This window comes from Phoenix dactylifera, chromosome 11 (assembly GCF_051530095.1).
Source record: "Phoenix dactylifera cultivar Ajwa chromosome 11, Ajwa_hap1_PhDact_Kaust_v1.1, whole genome shotgun sequence".
Lineage (NCBI taxonomy): Eukaryota > Viridiplantae > Streptophyta > Magnoliopsida > Arecales > Arecaceae > Phoenix > Phoenix dactylifera.
The window spans coordinates 30,096,678-30,111,330 of NC_143200.1; the positions used below are offsets into that span (position 1 = coordinate 30,096,678).

Genomic DNA, 14,653 nt, shown 5'->3' on the forward strand with positions numbered 1-14,653 from the left:
ATTAATAAATCCAATACACCATGCTACGAAGACTACCTATGGGTCCGAGCTTCAATGGGCCGGCCTGTTGGCCCAGCCCAGCATCCTTATGCCGCCCAAAGGCCCGTCTGAATCAGATTTGTTAGTACATGATTTGTCCTAAAGATTGTGTTCAAAATGATTGGCAACATACCACGAGCAGACCAGCGGTCTTGAAGGACTTTGTTCAAGATGATGCGCAGCTCACCGCTAAAAAATTAGTCGGTGCTATGACCATGCCACAGGATGATGTAGTCATACCACAGGATCGATAAAATGAATTGAATATTTGAAAGAATTTGAATTCATAAACAAAATTTAACATTTTAAGAAAAATTTGATTCGTACATTAGTAATGCATGTATGCTTATTTTATACAAATTATTATCTATTCGATTAACTAATTTATTTAGTTAAAGTGATCATTGCTTACTGGACTATCTATCTCATTATATAATTTTTTATTATTTTATAGATTTAGAGAATTAGCCTGATTGGGGTTTTTAATATGAGAGAGCGACTAGCAGAATTTTTGTACAAATTATTTTATATTAGAGTTCATTTAAATTGATGTATTACCTTAGAATAATATTAGAACTGTGAGACATTTAAATGTTAAGTTAGTTATTGAAATAAAAATTTGTATATTATTATTTAAGGTTGTTCCATTGTATGTTTATAAAATCATGTTGAAATGTCCAGTATGCTTGTGGGGAGGATTTTTTAAAAGTATGTGGTGGTTGACACGACCTCCGAATCGTGAACTCGGATCAGGGGTGTGACACTACAGGCAAGATATCAAATGATATCATGCACAATATTGCAAATCATTTCTTCAATTTAGCATCGCCGGCTTTTTGTTATATCAATTCGAACTTGCTCGATTTATGCAATTGTGATCTTATAATGCAACCGCATTCATCAAAAATTACTATTACTTGCTTCCGGGTTCTATTGGAACATCTTTGTCTAGATTTCAAATAAGCATCAACGCATCTTTTTATTTTTTGTTATTTTCTTCTATTCTATAGATATAGAATATTTGAAGCATCACGGGCCGCTTGCCCACCCATCTCTCGTCAGGTTCGATTTTTCTCATATAAACTTTTTATGTTTTCATCCATCTTGTATCTGTGGATCTGAGCCCGGAATGGGCGATGTGATACAGAATCAGCAATTATAGTAGAAATGAGAATTTAAAACTGAATCATTATTGGAGAATTACATTATTCTTTGTATCACATCTAGAATGATATGGATTCACCACACCAGTGCATTACATAGTTAGCTGTTTACTTATATCATTTTCGAATTAGAATTATTGGAAGGATAACCCTGTCTTGATGTAGGACTAAATGCATACAAAAATAAGAGAGTCACGAAAGGACAGAGAATCTCGAATTAGTACCTAACAAATCGGCAATCGATCAAGGTTTTTTAAAAAGAGGGTCATGAAACTTTTTTTCTAATAAAAATAGATATATTATACGATTCTTGTATATATACATCTATGAGAATCAATATGCAAAATATCCAAAAACTGCATGGAAGACTCAACTACATAAGTCTGCAATGTGGAACCACCCAAAGCAGAGGAAGTAAGGTCCCTATTTTCTAAGGAGATTTGTCCAATTTGGGTGAGTTCAAACCCAGAGATATTGCAGGACCTGGCCGGGGTTGGCATGGTTGAATTCTTTGGCAGTTGTGCCCAACTATTGTTCTATTGTTTTTGTGTTTGTTGCTGTCATGTTCTACTCTGCTGAATTTCTTAGTGTGCTTTTCTGTTTATATCTTCAATCTATGTACCAACAAGACCCAGAGACATTACACCAGCAAAAACAGAGCTAACAGGAAGGTAAGCATAAGCGTAGGTTTCTTAAACTATTGGATGCAAGCATAATTTATTTTTAATTTTATGAAGATTTTGTAATTTACTCTAATTTTAATTTGCCATTTTTTCTGTCCTTACCCTGTAAAATTGTCGAGCAACTGTTAACTACATGATGATCAGAGGTCTCGCGATATTTTAGTGTAATGCACCATGTTCAGCTACAACGTATACTATGTTATATGCTTTAATGATCAACAAGCATTCAGACAATCCATGTCTACATATCTAATTTCATTGGACATCAGTGAGGATGAAGTGACAGCGAAGAGCAGAAAGCAAAGGTGATTTCATGAACTTTGTTATGAATCTTGCAATTCATTCATATGCCTGAAAATATTACAATGTAAAGATAGTTTGGGGGTTTCTCAGAAAACAAAAATATTTGTTGAATTTACAGGATAGACTGGTAAATTGATTATGATACCAGCTAGGAGCTTGGAAAGAGCATCCCTTGCCTCTTTCTTAACCTTCCATCTTGGTTGTTCTCTAGTATTTTTCAGTGCACTTAGTGCTATCCAAACACTACTTGGGTGATCCTCCTGGCACTCGTAGATGTACTCTGCAGAGTCTTTTCCGCAGTTCAATAGCTCTGGGCCATTCCCTGTGTGGATTTTCTTCATCTGTAGGAAAGAGGATTTTCTTCATAGCTTAAATTATCTTCCAAGCTTTCCCACCTCCCCAGCTGAACTTCTTAAGCCTCCCATAAAGCATGACGAAAGCCAAAATCAGCTTCCCCTCGTCACTCCATGCCCCCACAAAACTATATAACTTGTCCTGACATTTGACATCAGGATGTAGTTGCAGCAATCGGGCACAGCTATAGCCTGTTGAGAGCCCGACTGTTCCGTATGCACTGCATCAACAAAATCCCGATCCTCCGGTCAATGCGAGATATCTTATGTGTAACAATCTAAGCGGGCATATGTTTAGTCCTACATCAGCTGGATAGATTCTGGATACTTATGCAGAACTAAAAAAACCAAATAATACCTTCTAGCTAGTTTTTTTGGATGAAGTCATGAGTTGTGTTTAACATAGCTAAAGGTAGATTCAGGGTTAAAATTTTTGCTAGCATTATCTAACGAACAGGGTTTTTTTTTTTTTTTTTTGTTCATCTTCCTCGTTCAGGTCATTATTATATCATGACTGATCAAAATGTTGTTCACAGTGAGAGATCGAATACGCCCTTACCTCATCACTTCGAAGCTTATGTTCAAAATGGAAAAATTTAGTGGGTCTCTGGATAGCTTTCTTCTCTCAATGATGCTGATGGCAATGACGAAGATGACGATATAGGAGAGAGGCGACAATATTAGGTTCTGCACCAACCATCTTTTTCTCTTGCTTTTCTTATTTCCCACGGAGCTTGTGTCATCCTCTTGAATGGGTAGAAAGGTTGTGGAAGACGGAAGGTACCTGTGAAGCAAATGGTAGGTGCAAATAACCTGTCAGTCGGAAATCAGGATTGCCTTAATAAGGATTTAAAACTCCATGCCCTTAACATGACTTAACATTTACGAAGTTATGATTGTATATAGCAATACTACTTGATCCACGGTTTACATCCCCCCAAAAAAATATTTAAATATTTTAGGCCTGAGTGCACCAGAGATGGGGAGGAGCGTGCATGGCGTATTTTGGATACATCATCCGCAGTAATAGTTTTGAGTGGTATATATAAAAAGCTCGCATCATTAGGTACCGTAAAATAAGCAATACTTAAACAAATCAGAGAATTCTTAAACAAATGTTCTTTAGCAGAGACAGAGTAGCAAAAGAGTAGAAGGTATAGAAAAAGAAACAAAAAAGAGATCAGAACCGACATCATGACGATGAATAACACCAGAACTGCTGGAGAGACGAGGGAGACATCGATGGAGTTTTCACCGGCGTGCCTGGTATTCACCGCCATGAATAAGGCGCTGACGATTTTCTGATATGGATTCAATCCATCGAATACTGCCGAGCTCCAGTCGAGGGAGCAAAAGAGCACGACCATAGCCGCTATAAACGAAAGAACGGTGAGAGACAGGAAAGCAGTTCGCAGTTTAGGAAGCAAATGACGGAACCGGATCTCTCTTGAATTCTTCAATAGATACTCGAATTCTGCAGCTCCAGAGAGCCTCATCAAGGCCCATATCACCAATCCGAGGAACAGAGGGAACAGCGTATTGCCGGCGAGAATTTGAGGAATTATCAGGAGTAGGAGACCTGGGTTCGTTTTGAAGATCGCCATGTTCTCGTTCGTCGGTATGAAGCCCGCATTCGCAAAAGAAGAAACGGTAGTAGACAAGGAGAAGAGGAAAACATGAATGCCCTTTCTTTTTAACACATCCCTTGCGCTCGAAACGGAAGCCATGTATAATAAAATCGATAGAGAGCCGGCGACATGAATCAGAAGAAGATAAACCATCACCACATAGCCCAAGTATGTCACAGAACGAAGCCTCAAATCCTTGCCATCACTCAGAGAAGCGTCCGAACCGATAACTGCAGGACCCAACTCCATGCGGTCAACGGCATTTGAAGGATCCGTAGACTCAAGTTCTGCGTCGACGACTGGATCAACTCTATTATCGGCAGTGCCTGGGTCGCCATACCGATCATCTTTTCTCAGCAGAAGGCCGAGCAGGGAAACGAATACCTCCCCTCCTAAGAACATCCAAAGGGTGAGGACGGCAATTTGAGAGCTCGAAAAATTCTCCATTTCGACGCTCGAGAGACTCGAGAGCGTCACTGCAGATGTGGACATGAATAGCATGTCGACGTACCTAGGACTGAAGGCAGGGTTGCTTGGCTTAAGTATCATCAGGACTAGAGAACCCAGCAAGGCAAGAGAAACAAAATAAGAAAGCTGAATCCAGAACGGGCTCAAATGCAAGGCCATGATTTGATGCACATGTCTGCTCACCGGAGCGATGTTCTTATGCCAATATCTACTTACCCGAGCAAAACTATGCGTACTGTTGAGTATGAACCAGCAGGCAAAGTTTAGGGGTTGATTGAGAGAGACAGCCATCTCCTCACAGAGAAAAGCGCTCGGGGAGGCGAAGCTTGTTGTAGAGGGAGACGGGGCTTGTCGTAATGGGACTGGGGGACTAGCTGGCCTATTAATAGAGTTAGACCGAGAAATGAGAAACATATATAGACGAAGGGGTAGATTAAATATGAGGATGGAGGTTTACCATTCATGATTTAAATGCAGCAGGCCTGTTCAATTTTTCCTTAATTTGCAATCTTTGAACGGTATCCTGAATAAATACGGGAAGATTCCAGGAAGGTGTTTCGTTTGAGGACCAATTGGAGCTTTAGGGCGACCGAGGAAGAGATCGCGATGTACTTATGATGTCAGAACTTGGAAGTACTTGTTGAATTCATTATTCCTGGTTACATGGTTTAGTGAAGTAGTTTGACAATTTTGGACTTGCTGTAGTATAACTAGCGGTATCGCAAAAAGGAAAGAAAAATCAACATTTGAACCATAGCTGACGAGTGTGCTGCTGCAAGGGATCGGCAAATAAAAAAATTAATTATTATCCAGCAAAATTTACGTGGTAAAATAGAGTAGGCTTATTGGTGTGAGCTCAACCACTTGATTAGTAAAATTGAGTCTATTTCAATACCCAACATTGCAAATTTTATAATCAATACATATGACTAGCATAGGCCAGCACTTTAGTTCATGTAACCTACAAAAGCAAAGAAAAGCATGTTATTTCTGTGAGGACCCATGCGGGCATATGTTTAGTCTTACATCGATTATTCGCCAAAGAAATCTTGGATAGTTATACAGAATTGAGGAACCCAAATAATACCTTTCGACTAGCCGTTTTGGGTTGTTACAGTTCCAGCATACGGAGATGCTGCATTTTAATTTTTCCTAATTTGCTCCGCATTTGGCATACTCCTGATCAGTCTGGCAAGATGTTTGTGGTTGACATAGCATGGGTCCATAACAGAATACGAATTCAAGTTAACTTATGATCCTACATCAGATATCAAGAGAATGGACGTCTGATTCCGTGACATGGTGCAAGCTATGCAGACATGTAATCACTGTTACTGGAAGCTGCATCTATCTTCGCATGTAAAGCCGAGCTTTCGTTTTTCTTATTTTTATGTCTTTCCTTCTGGGAAATTCTCTGTTTTTTGTCCTTTCGAGGCAAGAGTACAGGGCATGTCGATACTGTGGGCCCACCCCTGCGTACATATTATGTATGCTTGGAACTAAAAATTAAGGAAAGGCCGAGAATAATGCGAGGCCATTGGATTGCCTAATAGTAGCGTGTTAACCATTAGATTTGGTCTTCGCGACAATCCCATTCATTGGGTGCGCATCGCACACATATATTTATCCTTTTCGTTGGATTTTCTTGCCGAGAAACGCCGACCCTTTCAACTAAAAAAAAAAAGACTACTAAGGCACGCCTTTTTTGTTCCGCTTTCCAACGTGGAGCCCCCGGAAATGGACTAATTTCCACGTGACATTCATCCAGCCCTCGTGGGAGAGACCAATCGTCGACAACCACGAGGGATGGGAGCCGGAACATTTATCATTCGTTTTTCTACTAATAAATTACACAATCATGTAATTTTATATGACCAGGTATTTTATATGATATAATAATGCACAGAGTCCACCTGGTAGGCCATCTTCGAACTCACCTAGCCGCCTATGGTCTCGGTCTCTTTTAAGAGTCAAATTTGGAATAAAGATTAAATAAATATTAATTCAGGTGAATCCAGAGTGCGGTTGAGGCCTTTTGGAAGGCTACCGTTCAAATCTCATCACTTGATTCTTTAAGTTCTGTCCCTGTAGCAATTATGAGTGCAAAAAAAAAGGTTCGTCTCTCCCCGGTGACATGGTCAAAATTATCATTGATGCTGTGCTGTTCAATAATGCGACATTTTTTAATTGCCGGAGCTGACTTTTTTGTTTTTTTTGAAAAAAAACCAATGATAATGTGCATTGTTAAGTGAAGTATTCTTTCAATTATTGGTATATTTCAGCCTTTTGTGGGGTTCGGTAGGTGACTTGGGTCCCAGCCACCGTAACCTTGTACGCGGTAAATCTATTCTAAAAGTAAATGATTGTTTTGTAGGTGGAATTGTTGTTGAATGAGATTAGCTCCATGTCGAATTGTGGATGCATTAATTAGTTGCTGCAGTTAGGAAGTCGGTCAATTTTTGTGTATATTTTTTTCTTTAAGGAAAAAAACGAGTCCTAGCATCTCATTTGGTTAAATTGATGCCACATACGGTATGATTTTCATATATCTTGTTTCGATCTGAAGCTACATAACCAAATTACAACTTGTTACGACTGTTTACAAATATTTCGGCGTCCATTGTATGTAATGCTGTTTTTATACTGCTTACAATTAAATTACCTGAATTGCTACAAATACTTACAAAAATAAATATTTAAAATGGATGACTAATAGATAAAATGATCTGATCGGGATATTTTGTGGCTGCATTGTGAATGGTCCACTCTTTGTTATAGATTTTAATCTTCTTTTTGCAGATGATCGGCGCGCATAAATAATATAGAAACTTTTGAGCCTTCGAAGGTGATTAGAAACTTGTCCATAACCTACACCATATGCATGCACCATGTGGTCAGACAACATACTAATCATCTCATCTTCTTCTTGCTAGGACTTATTCATCATGTCTTTGTCTGGGTAATTGGCTTATAGAAAAAAGACGAGCTGATAGGCGTGGTGCACAATTATGCTGATGCATCCAATATAGGGTATAATTAGCCATCACAATGGTAGATCATATGGATGCTGAATTATTTTCAGAAAACGTCACATGGATGCTCGCAAGGGTTATACTAATTAACATGATGTTGGGAGTTGCCAGCAAGGCATGTCGGCTAGTTTGGCTTGACCATACATAATCAAAAGTCAAAACGAGTCCTTACCGGACAATAGGGGAAGCTGGAGCACTAGTGGCCTCCTTGTCAGGGTTGCAATCGTAGTAGTTGCAATTAATCCGCTCTATAATGAAAGAGGAGTCAAACTAACTCTGCACTCTAATAATGGATGGTGCCAATTTATGCGCTAAGGACCTTCGGTTACAAGTGCTCTCCAAGAAGGTGCATCTACTTTAGATGGGATGTTGTTGCCTGCGCGCTTCGCGTATCATTGGCGCAAACATAGTTTTGATGCTTTTGGATGAAAAAATCATGCATATCAATCTAGAAAGTATTAAGATAGGGATAATACTTAACACCCCTGAAGTATCCCATGCTTGAAAGCTAACGCTCAGGTTATATTATTATTTGGTTATCGAATTGCATGATAATTTAATACAAAGTCGAGAGAACCTAGGACACCTCAGACGAGATAGCATAATAGCATTTAAAAAATATGTTCTTATAATAAAAGATTTGGCTTAAAAAAATCAGTTAGGATGATGAAAACCCGCCGGACATGTCCACCAACGAATCTTTGGCATAAAATCAACCATCTCTGTATGAATTATTACATTCTCCCTAGGCGGCACCATCAAGATGGACGAATTATTAGACGGATTTCGGATAAAATAAATCCAGGTAATAATTTCATCATAGGGTAAAATAAAACTATTATTTAGGTTGATTTCATGCTAAATTCATAATGGATCTCGTCCATGGTAGTCGTTGACCGCGACCTCCAATGGTGTAAAAGAGTGCGTGCACGTAGCTTGTCCTAGCTTGTCCTTTTTGTCAGCCTTTAGCTAGCCCCTAGATTCCCTGGGCAGCACAGCATTTTTTTTATTTACTAATGTCAACTGAACCGGGCCCCATCGTCAACAAAGTGCGATGGTTCGTTCCCCTTAACAAAGATTTAGCCTATCACTTCAAACTTGAGGAATATATGAGAGTTGCTCCGTGTGATAATAAAATACCATATGTTTCTCACCTAAAACGCCACATGTCAACAGATCAGCATGTTTGCAGCCTCCCTAGAGTGAGAATTGACCTGCAAATTAAATAACTATTAGGCCAAGCGAATCAAGATTGGTTAAAGAGTTTGAATGGCGACAATCCATTTTCAGTTGGAACCTTCCATGACCATGAGCTTTAAGCATCGATGAATTATTTATTTCTTCTTCGGGCCTTCTTCCGAAGAAAAATGCGTACCTTTGCCTGGGCAACACGGCTCCTCTTGTGATGCTTTCAATAATGCAACATATTAATTGCGACGGCTGACTTTGCCTTTATCATGGCCAATAATGACCATTGTTTAAAGGTAGGTCTGCTCTTGAGCTCAATTATGTACACAATTTTATAGCTCGCAGCATATTCCTGAGGCTGATTTCACGGAGTCTTTCATCCCAAGCGTTCTTCCTTCTCCTTTAGACACGCACACAAACACACAAACACTGGCAGGCTCGAAGCCCGAAAGTCTCCCCAAAGCATGCACTAAGGGGGGTAATTCCCTTTCTGATGAGCGCATGATTGAAATGAAGCCTTCCTCAGATTGCTAATCAAAAATTTAGTTTCAACCGGTTTCCAGAGCCATCCAATGAGGTAGACTTTTCTTTCTAAGTTAATCGTATGTATTTTCTCAAAACACATAACCAGTATAGGAGGTATATTCATCGAGTATTATTCAATACTTTATGCAAATGATGGCGTCAGGAGTGGATTTGTCCTCAAATATAATCGGCGATTTGTCAAATTATGGATGCATGCATTGCACCATTTCGGGAATCAGCAGGCGAAGCACTTTCATGGGGTAACTTCTATCGTGAAGGCAATGCAGCCAAGATTTGGCGTGTTACAGTTGTGCACGTCACAAGCATGTCTGAAAAATTCAGCAAGATTAGGCTACTTTTTTTTTTATTGAATTCGTGGAACTGACAGTCGATTTGGACGGAGCCCATATAAATACGTACCCCTTCAGCCCAAGTTCCGTGGGAGGGAGAAAAAGATATCTTATAAATATGTTATTTTTCCAGCAGCTCTGCAGGCCCATAAATGGGATTTGGGCTACGATTCAAATGGATTGTTACAGTAATATAGGCTGTAAAGGCAGGAAATCCAGCCCATTCATTTGGATCATTGTATAGGTCGGGGAGGAGTCCTAAGGGCACCAACACCACGTCCAGATAGCTGTCTCTCTCTCTCTCTCTCTCCCTCTCTCTCGACTTCCACTTGCTCATGTGAAGGCTTCGGAATTGTATAAATACCACACTACCTCAATGCCAAGGGACGTGGTTCCAACTCCTTAAACCTCATGTTTCTCTTCGCACTACATCATTTTTAGGCATTCTCGATATTTTTTAATGTATATATCGACGCTTATAAGCGTCAGCAGTTTTATTTTCATTGCTTTATAAAGCATTAACAATGCAAGTATCAAAAATCAACTTGCCGACGCTGGCTATTTCAAAAGAAAGACAAGAATGAATCCAACATCCTGTGCAGGGATATAGCTCGAAGAAATTTATATTCAACAAATTATAATCAAACATTTAGAAAATAGACAAGTCTACAGGATAAAGCTATAAGAAAAAAAATATGCATCTCGTATTCTATAAAAAAAAAAAATCTATACATCTCATATATACAGATCGGTCTATACGTCTATAGTTTTCTGCATGAATGTCAACCTTCAGACAGGAAAAAAAGAGTCGATTAAACCTAAGAAATTAAAAGGTTAAAAATATCAAAAAAAATAAAAAAAATCAATACCTCCAACAGCATTTGACTCAAATCCGGAACCAAACGCGGCAAATAAGCTCTGCCCTCGGAAACCTATCCCAAGCGGGGATAAACCCAACCATCCCCCCTCTTCCCTTCCTCACTCCGACACACCAACTTCATCCTCTCTCTTCCTTCAATCTCATACCAGCGCTACTTTGTTCTCTCTATACCATTTCTTCTACTAGTGCTATATGGAATCAGTACTGTTTCCTCTCTTAGCATGCTATATGATGGGCATTGCCTCGGCTGGAAACTTCTACCAAGAATTTGACATCACTTGGGGTGATGGGCGTGGGAAGATCCTCGACAATGGCCAGCTCCTCACTCTCTCCCTCGACAAAGCCTCCGGCTCCGGCTTCCAGTCCAAGAACGAGTATCTCTTCGGCGAGATTGACATGCAGCTCAAGCTCGTCCCTGGGAACTCCGCTGGCACCGTCACTGCCTTCTATGTAAGCTCTATTCACCTCTGTTTGACCAAATTGCTCCGTAGATTCCTTTTCAATTGGATCTCTAGAAACTAATGGATCATGTACGATGTATACCTGAACTGCAGCTGTCTTCACGAGGACCAAGTCATGATGAGATCGACTTCGAGTTCCTCGGAAACCTCAGTGGAGACCCTTACACGCTCCACACCAATTAATGTGTTCACCCAGGGGAAGGGGAACAGAGAGATGCAGTTCCACCTCTGGTTCGATCCCACCAAGGACTTCCACACGTACTCCATCCTCTGGAACCCCGGGCACGTTATGTAAGTCATCGAATCCTACCTACGTACGCTAAGACTAGTTCTACGCAACCAAACATTCATTCTCTGAAAAAATTTGAATGACATGCTCACCATGGTTCATCCTCCACTCAGCTTCATGGTTGATGGCATACCGATCAGAGATTTCAAGAACCTCGAATAATCGAGGGGCATTGCGTTTCCGAAGAGCCAGCCCATGAGGATCTACTCCAGCCTTTGGAATGCTGATGACTGGGCTACACAAGGCGGGCGCATCAAGACCGACTGGACGAAAGCCCCCTTCACTGCCTCGTACAGAATTTTCAATGCTGATGCCTGCATCTGGTCCTCTGGTACCACCAATTGTCCTTCACAGAAATCTGACAATGCTGGCTGGTGGAACCAGGAGCTTGATTCCACAAGCCAAGAGAGGATGAGAACCATATGATCTACAACTACTGCACTGACCTCAAACGGTTCCCTCAGGGCCTGCCTCCAGAGTGCTCCATAGCCTGAAAGAGAGGAGAAGAACAGTGAACGAGTTCCGTTATTCTTTGATTCATTCATTCTTCTACACGATGCCAACACATATGCTTCGTTGTCATTCTTGTTAAAAGACACAGGACACAATTTATAGAATTATTTTCTCCATGTAATATGATACGATGAATTAAAATAAAAAACACCAGGCTGAGTATTGTTTAATCGTTCAGCTGAACTTCAAAGGAGATGATGGATACATTTGAAAGTCAGGTAATAAGTTCCAAATATTGACAACGCAAATAGAGAATACATACTTGAGATCAAATATATATCTCTTTAGTTGAATTTGTTAACAGCTGAATAAAATAATAAAAAATAAATAAACCACGATTTAACATGGCTTATCTAGAATCGTGGCTACATTGATCAAGCAAGAAGAGCAAAGAATTTTCTTCAACCTATTCAACTTGAATGTTTAGAATAGAATAAAAGAAAATAAGATAATTGACTAAAGCATGGTCTACATCTCTTTTTTTATTCCATTAATTTTGGATCAAACCTCTTTTTTAATTAATTTATCATCACCAGCGAATTGTGGTACATATCAAACCTCTTTTTTAATTAATTTTTCATCGCATCGTCGTATTCTTTCTGAACTAAAATTTATGATTTTTTAAAGTTTCAGTACTAAACTGAGTTTGGATGTGATGAATGTTGCTTTTGAATCCTATCCAAACCTATCAACAGTGGTGAAAGTGTTTTATGTTGAGTTTGGTGATCTTTTTAAATTATACATCCACTAGAAGAAAGATCCACTATAATAAACAAAGTATAGGTCTTTTTACTAAATTTCGTTGAGAGAAAATAATCAGGAGAAAATACTAAAAAGATAAACACAAGAAGAATTATTGCCGAGACATCTAATACAAAAAAAAACACAACACCAAAAGATTTAAAAAATATTTTTCAACTAACAAAGATGTAGATTTGAAAAGAATTATCTAATTTCAATAGAACGAAAAACATCTATTAACATCCATTATTACCATGCTATAGCAGCTTTTATTTATTTTGTTTTTTGTTATCATTATACATTATTGCTAAACAGAAGGGCTCCAAAAAATAATTATGTTACAGCCAACTTTGATTCTAAAGATACATATGCACCTACTATTTAAGTGTAGGCAAAAGCATGGCTGCTCGTCCTAGATTTATTTATTATTTTTCTAAAAAAGGTAAATCATAGGCTGCATCTAGAAATGGAATAATAGGGAGAAAGCCGTTTAACCTAGTTATTGCATCCTGTTCAGCCAAACACTCATTAAAGCAGTTGAATTAAACTGCTCTTTTAAGTGCAAATGGGTAATCCAAAAAAGTTGGTGCATAACCTTTTTCTTTCCAAACTCATTTACCCTACTTAATCCAGAAATAAATTACTCCACCCTATAAAAGTTGGAGTAATTTATCCGAAGTAAAGAAGAGTAAAAGTAAGTTAATACATTCAGTCTAGATTAACTTGCTTCGCCTCCAAAAGCAAACCAAAATAATTTATTGATAAAGTGAAAAAATATAACAAAACTATTATCAACCCTCAATAGGTTCTGCAATTTTTTTTTGGGGAAATTAATCACCCACCCTCTTTTAGACCACGCTATAACAAAAAGTCCCCGTTGACCGGTCTTAAAATTTTTCGTCCATTATCTCTATTAAGTTTAATTCCCGGTCCTTCAGCCCCTTTTGTTTTTTCAAAAAATACCGAAAATGCCCCTACCCCTTTTGATCTCCCATTCCCAGAAGAAGAAGAAGAAGAAGGGGCAGCCGCCACCGACCACGGCCCATCCCCGCCCGAGCTCCCTCCCGTGGCTGCCACCGGCGCCGTCTCGCTTCCTACCGAGCCCCATCCCGCGGCTCCGCCACCTCCCGTGCCCCTTCCCCTCCTAATCTTTCGATCTCAGCAGAAAAAGAAGAAGAAGAAGGCCCGGCCGCCGCCGACCATGGCGCGCCTCCGCCCGAGCTCCCTCCTGCGGCCGCGGCCGGCCCCTGCTCGCCCCCTCCCTAGCCCCCTCCTGCGGCCTCGCCCCCTCCCACGGCCCCCGCCCGAGCTCCCTCCCGCGGCCGCCGTCGGCCCCGGCTCGCCGTCGACGGCGGCCCCGCCCCCTCCAACGGCCGCCACGGCCCGGCCCCCTCCGGCGCCGCCGGCTCACAGGAGGAGAAGAAAGAAGAAAGAAGAAGAAGGGAAGAAGAGAAGAAAAAGAAAAAAAAAGAGAAGGAAAGAAAAAGAAAGAAAAAAAAGAAAAAAAATAAATAATTAAATAAATGCATAAATAAATAAATCAATAAATATAAATAAACAAATAAATAAAATAAATAAATAAATAATATATTCTAATAAAATAAAATAATTATAAATAAATAAATAAATAAAGCAAAAGGAAGAAAAGGAAAGAAAAAGAAAAAAGAAGAAAAGGAAAGGAAAAGAAAAAAGAAAAGAAGAAAAAAAAAGAAAAGAAAAGAAAAAAAAAACAGAAGAAAAGGAAAGAAAAAGAAGAGAGGGAAAGAAAAAGAAAAAAAAGGAAAGAAAAAGAAGAAAAGGAAAGAAGAAGAAAAAAAAGAAAGAAAAAGAAGAAAAAGAAAGAAAAGAAAAAAAAGAAAAGGAAAAGGAAGAAAATGAAAGAAAAAGAAGAAAAAGGAAAGAAAGAAGAAAAAGAAAAGAAAAAGAAGAAAAGGATTATTTCTACAAAAAGCAGAAAACTCAGTTAAGTTCAGCATTCTGCTCTGTGCACACAATTTATTGTTTACTGTACACAGATATGTGTCATTTGCACACACT

General features: G+C 39.4%; 1 protein-coding gene and 1 pseudogene across 4 annotated transcripts; one reads left to right on the forward strand and one right to left on the reverse strand.

The window, feature by feature from the left end:
• Window positions 1–2,204: 2,204 nt before the first annotated feature.
• Window positions 2,205–5,222, reverse strand: LOC103715558 (cation transporter HKT2;1-like). 3 transcript variants are annotated; one of them, XM_088707840.2, is made up of 4 exons: window positions 4,854–5,221; window positions 3,733–4,686; window positions 3,101–3,325; window positions 2,205–2,762 (listed from the first exon to the last, which is right to left on the reverse strand). In XM_088707840.2, the coding sequence occupies exons 2-4, from the start codon at window positions 4,668–4,670 to the stop codon at window positions 2,558–2,560; spliced, it is 1,368 nt and encodes a 455-aa protein (XP_088563966.2). In that variant the 5' UTR covers window positions 4,671–4,686; window positions 4,854–5,221; the 3' UTR covers window positions 2,205–2,557. The 3 variants fall into 3 exon arrangements, with proteins under 3 accessions (XP_088563966.2, XP_038983780.3, XP_026663658.3); XM_039127852.3 differs by having other exon boundaries at window positions 3,733–4,723; XM_026807857.4 differs by having other exon boundaries at window positions 3,733–5,222.
• A 5,582-nt stretch (window positions 5,223–10,804) lies between these two features.
• Window positions 10,805–12,170, forward strand: LOC103714081 (putative xyloglucan endotransglucosylase/hydrolase protein 23; annotated as a pseudogene). The gene is made up of 3 exons (XR_015971578.2): window positions 10,805–11,062; window positions 11,167–11,364; window positions 11,476–12,170. The product of XR_015971578.2 is annotated as a putative xyloglucan endotransglucosylase/hydrolase protein 23 (transcript).
• Window positions 12,171–14,653: the final 2,483 nt, after the last annotated feature.

Bases quoted from the DNA above. Each gene is read 5' to 3' on its own strand.
- LOC103715558 (XM_026807857.4), bottom strand. From the start codon at position 5,051: ATGTTTCTCATTTCTCGGTCTAACTCTATTAATAGGCCAGCTAGTCCC. The intron at 3,326-3,732 runs GTCGGTTCTGAT...TTTGCTTCACAG, and splicing joins GTGTTATTCATCGTCATGAT to GTACCTTCCGTCTTCCACAA. The intron at 2,763-3,100 runs GTAAGGGCGTAT...TTGTTGATGCAG, and splicing joins ATAAGCTTCGAAGTGATGAG to TGCATACGGAACAGTCGGGC.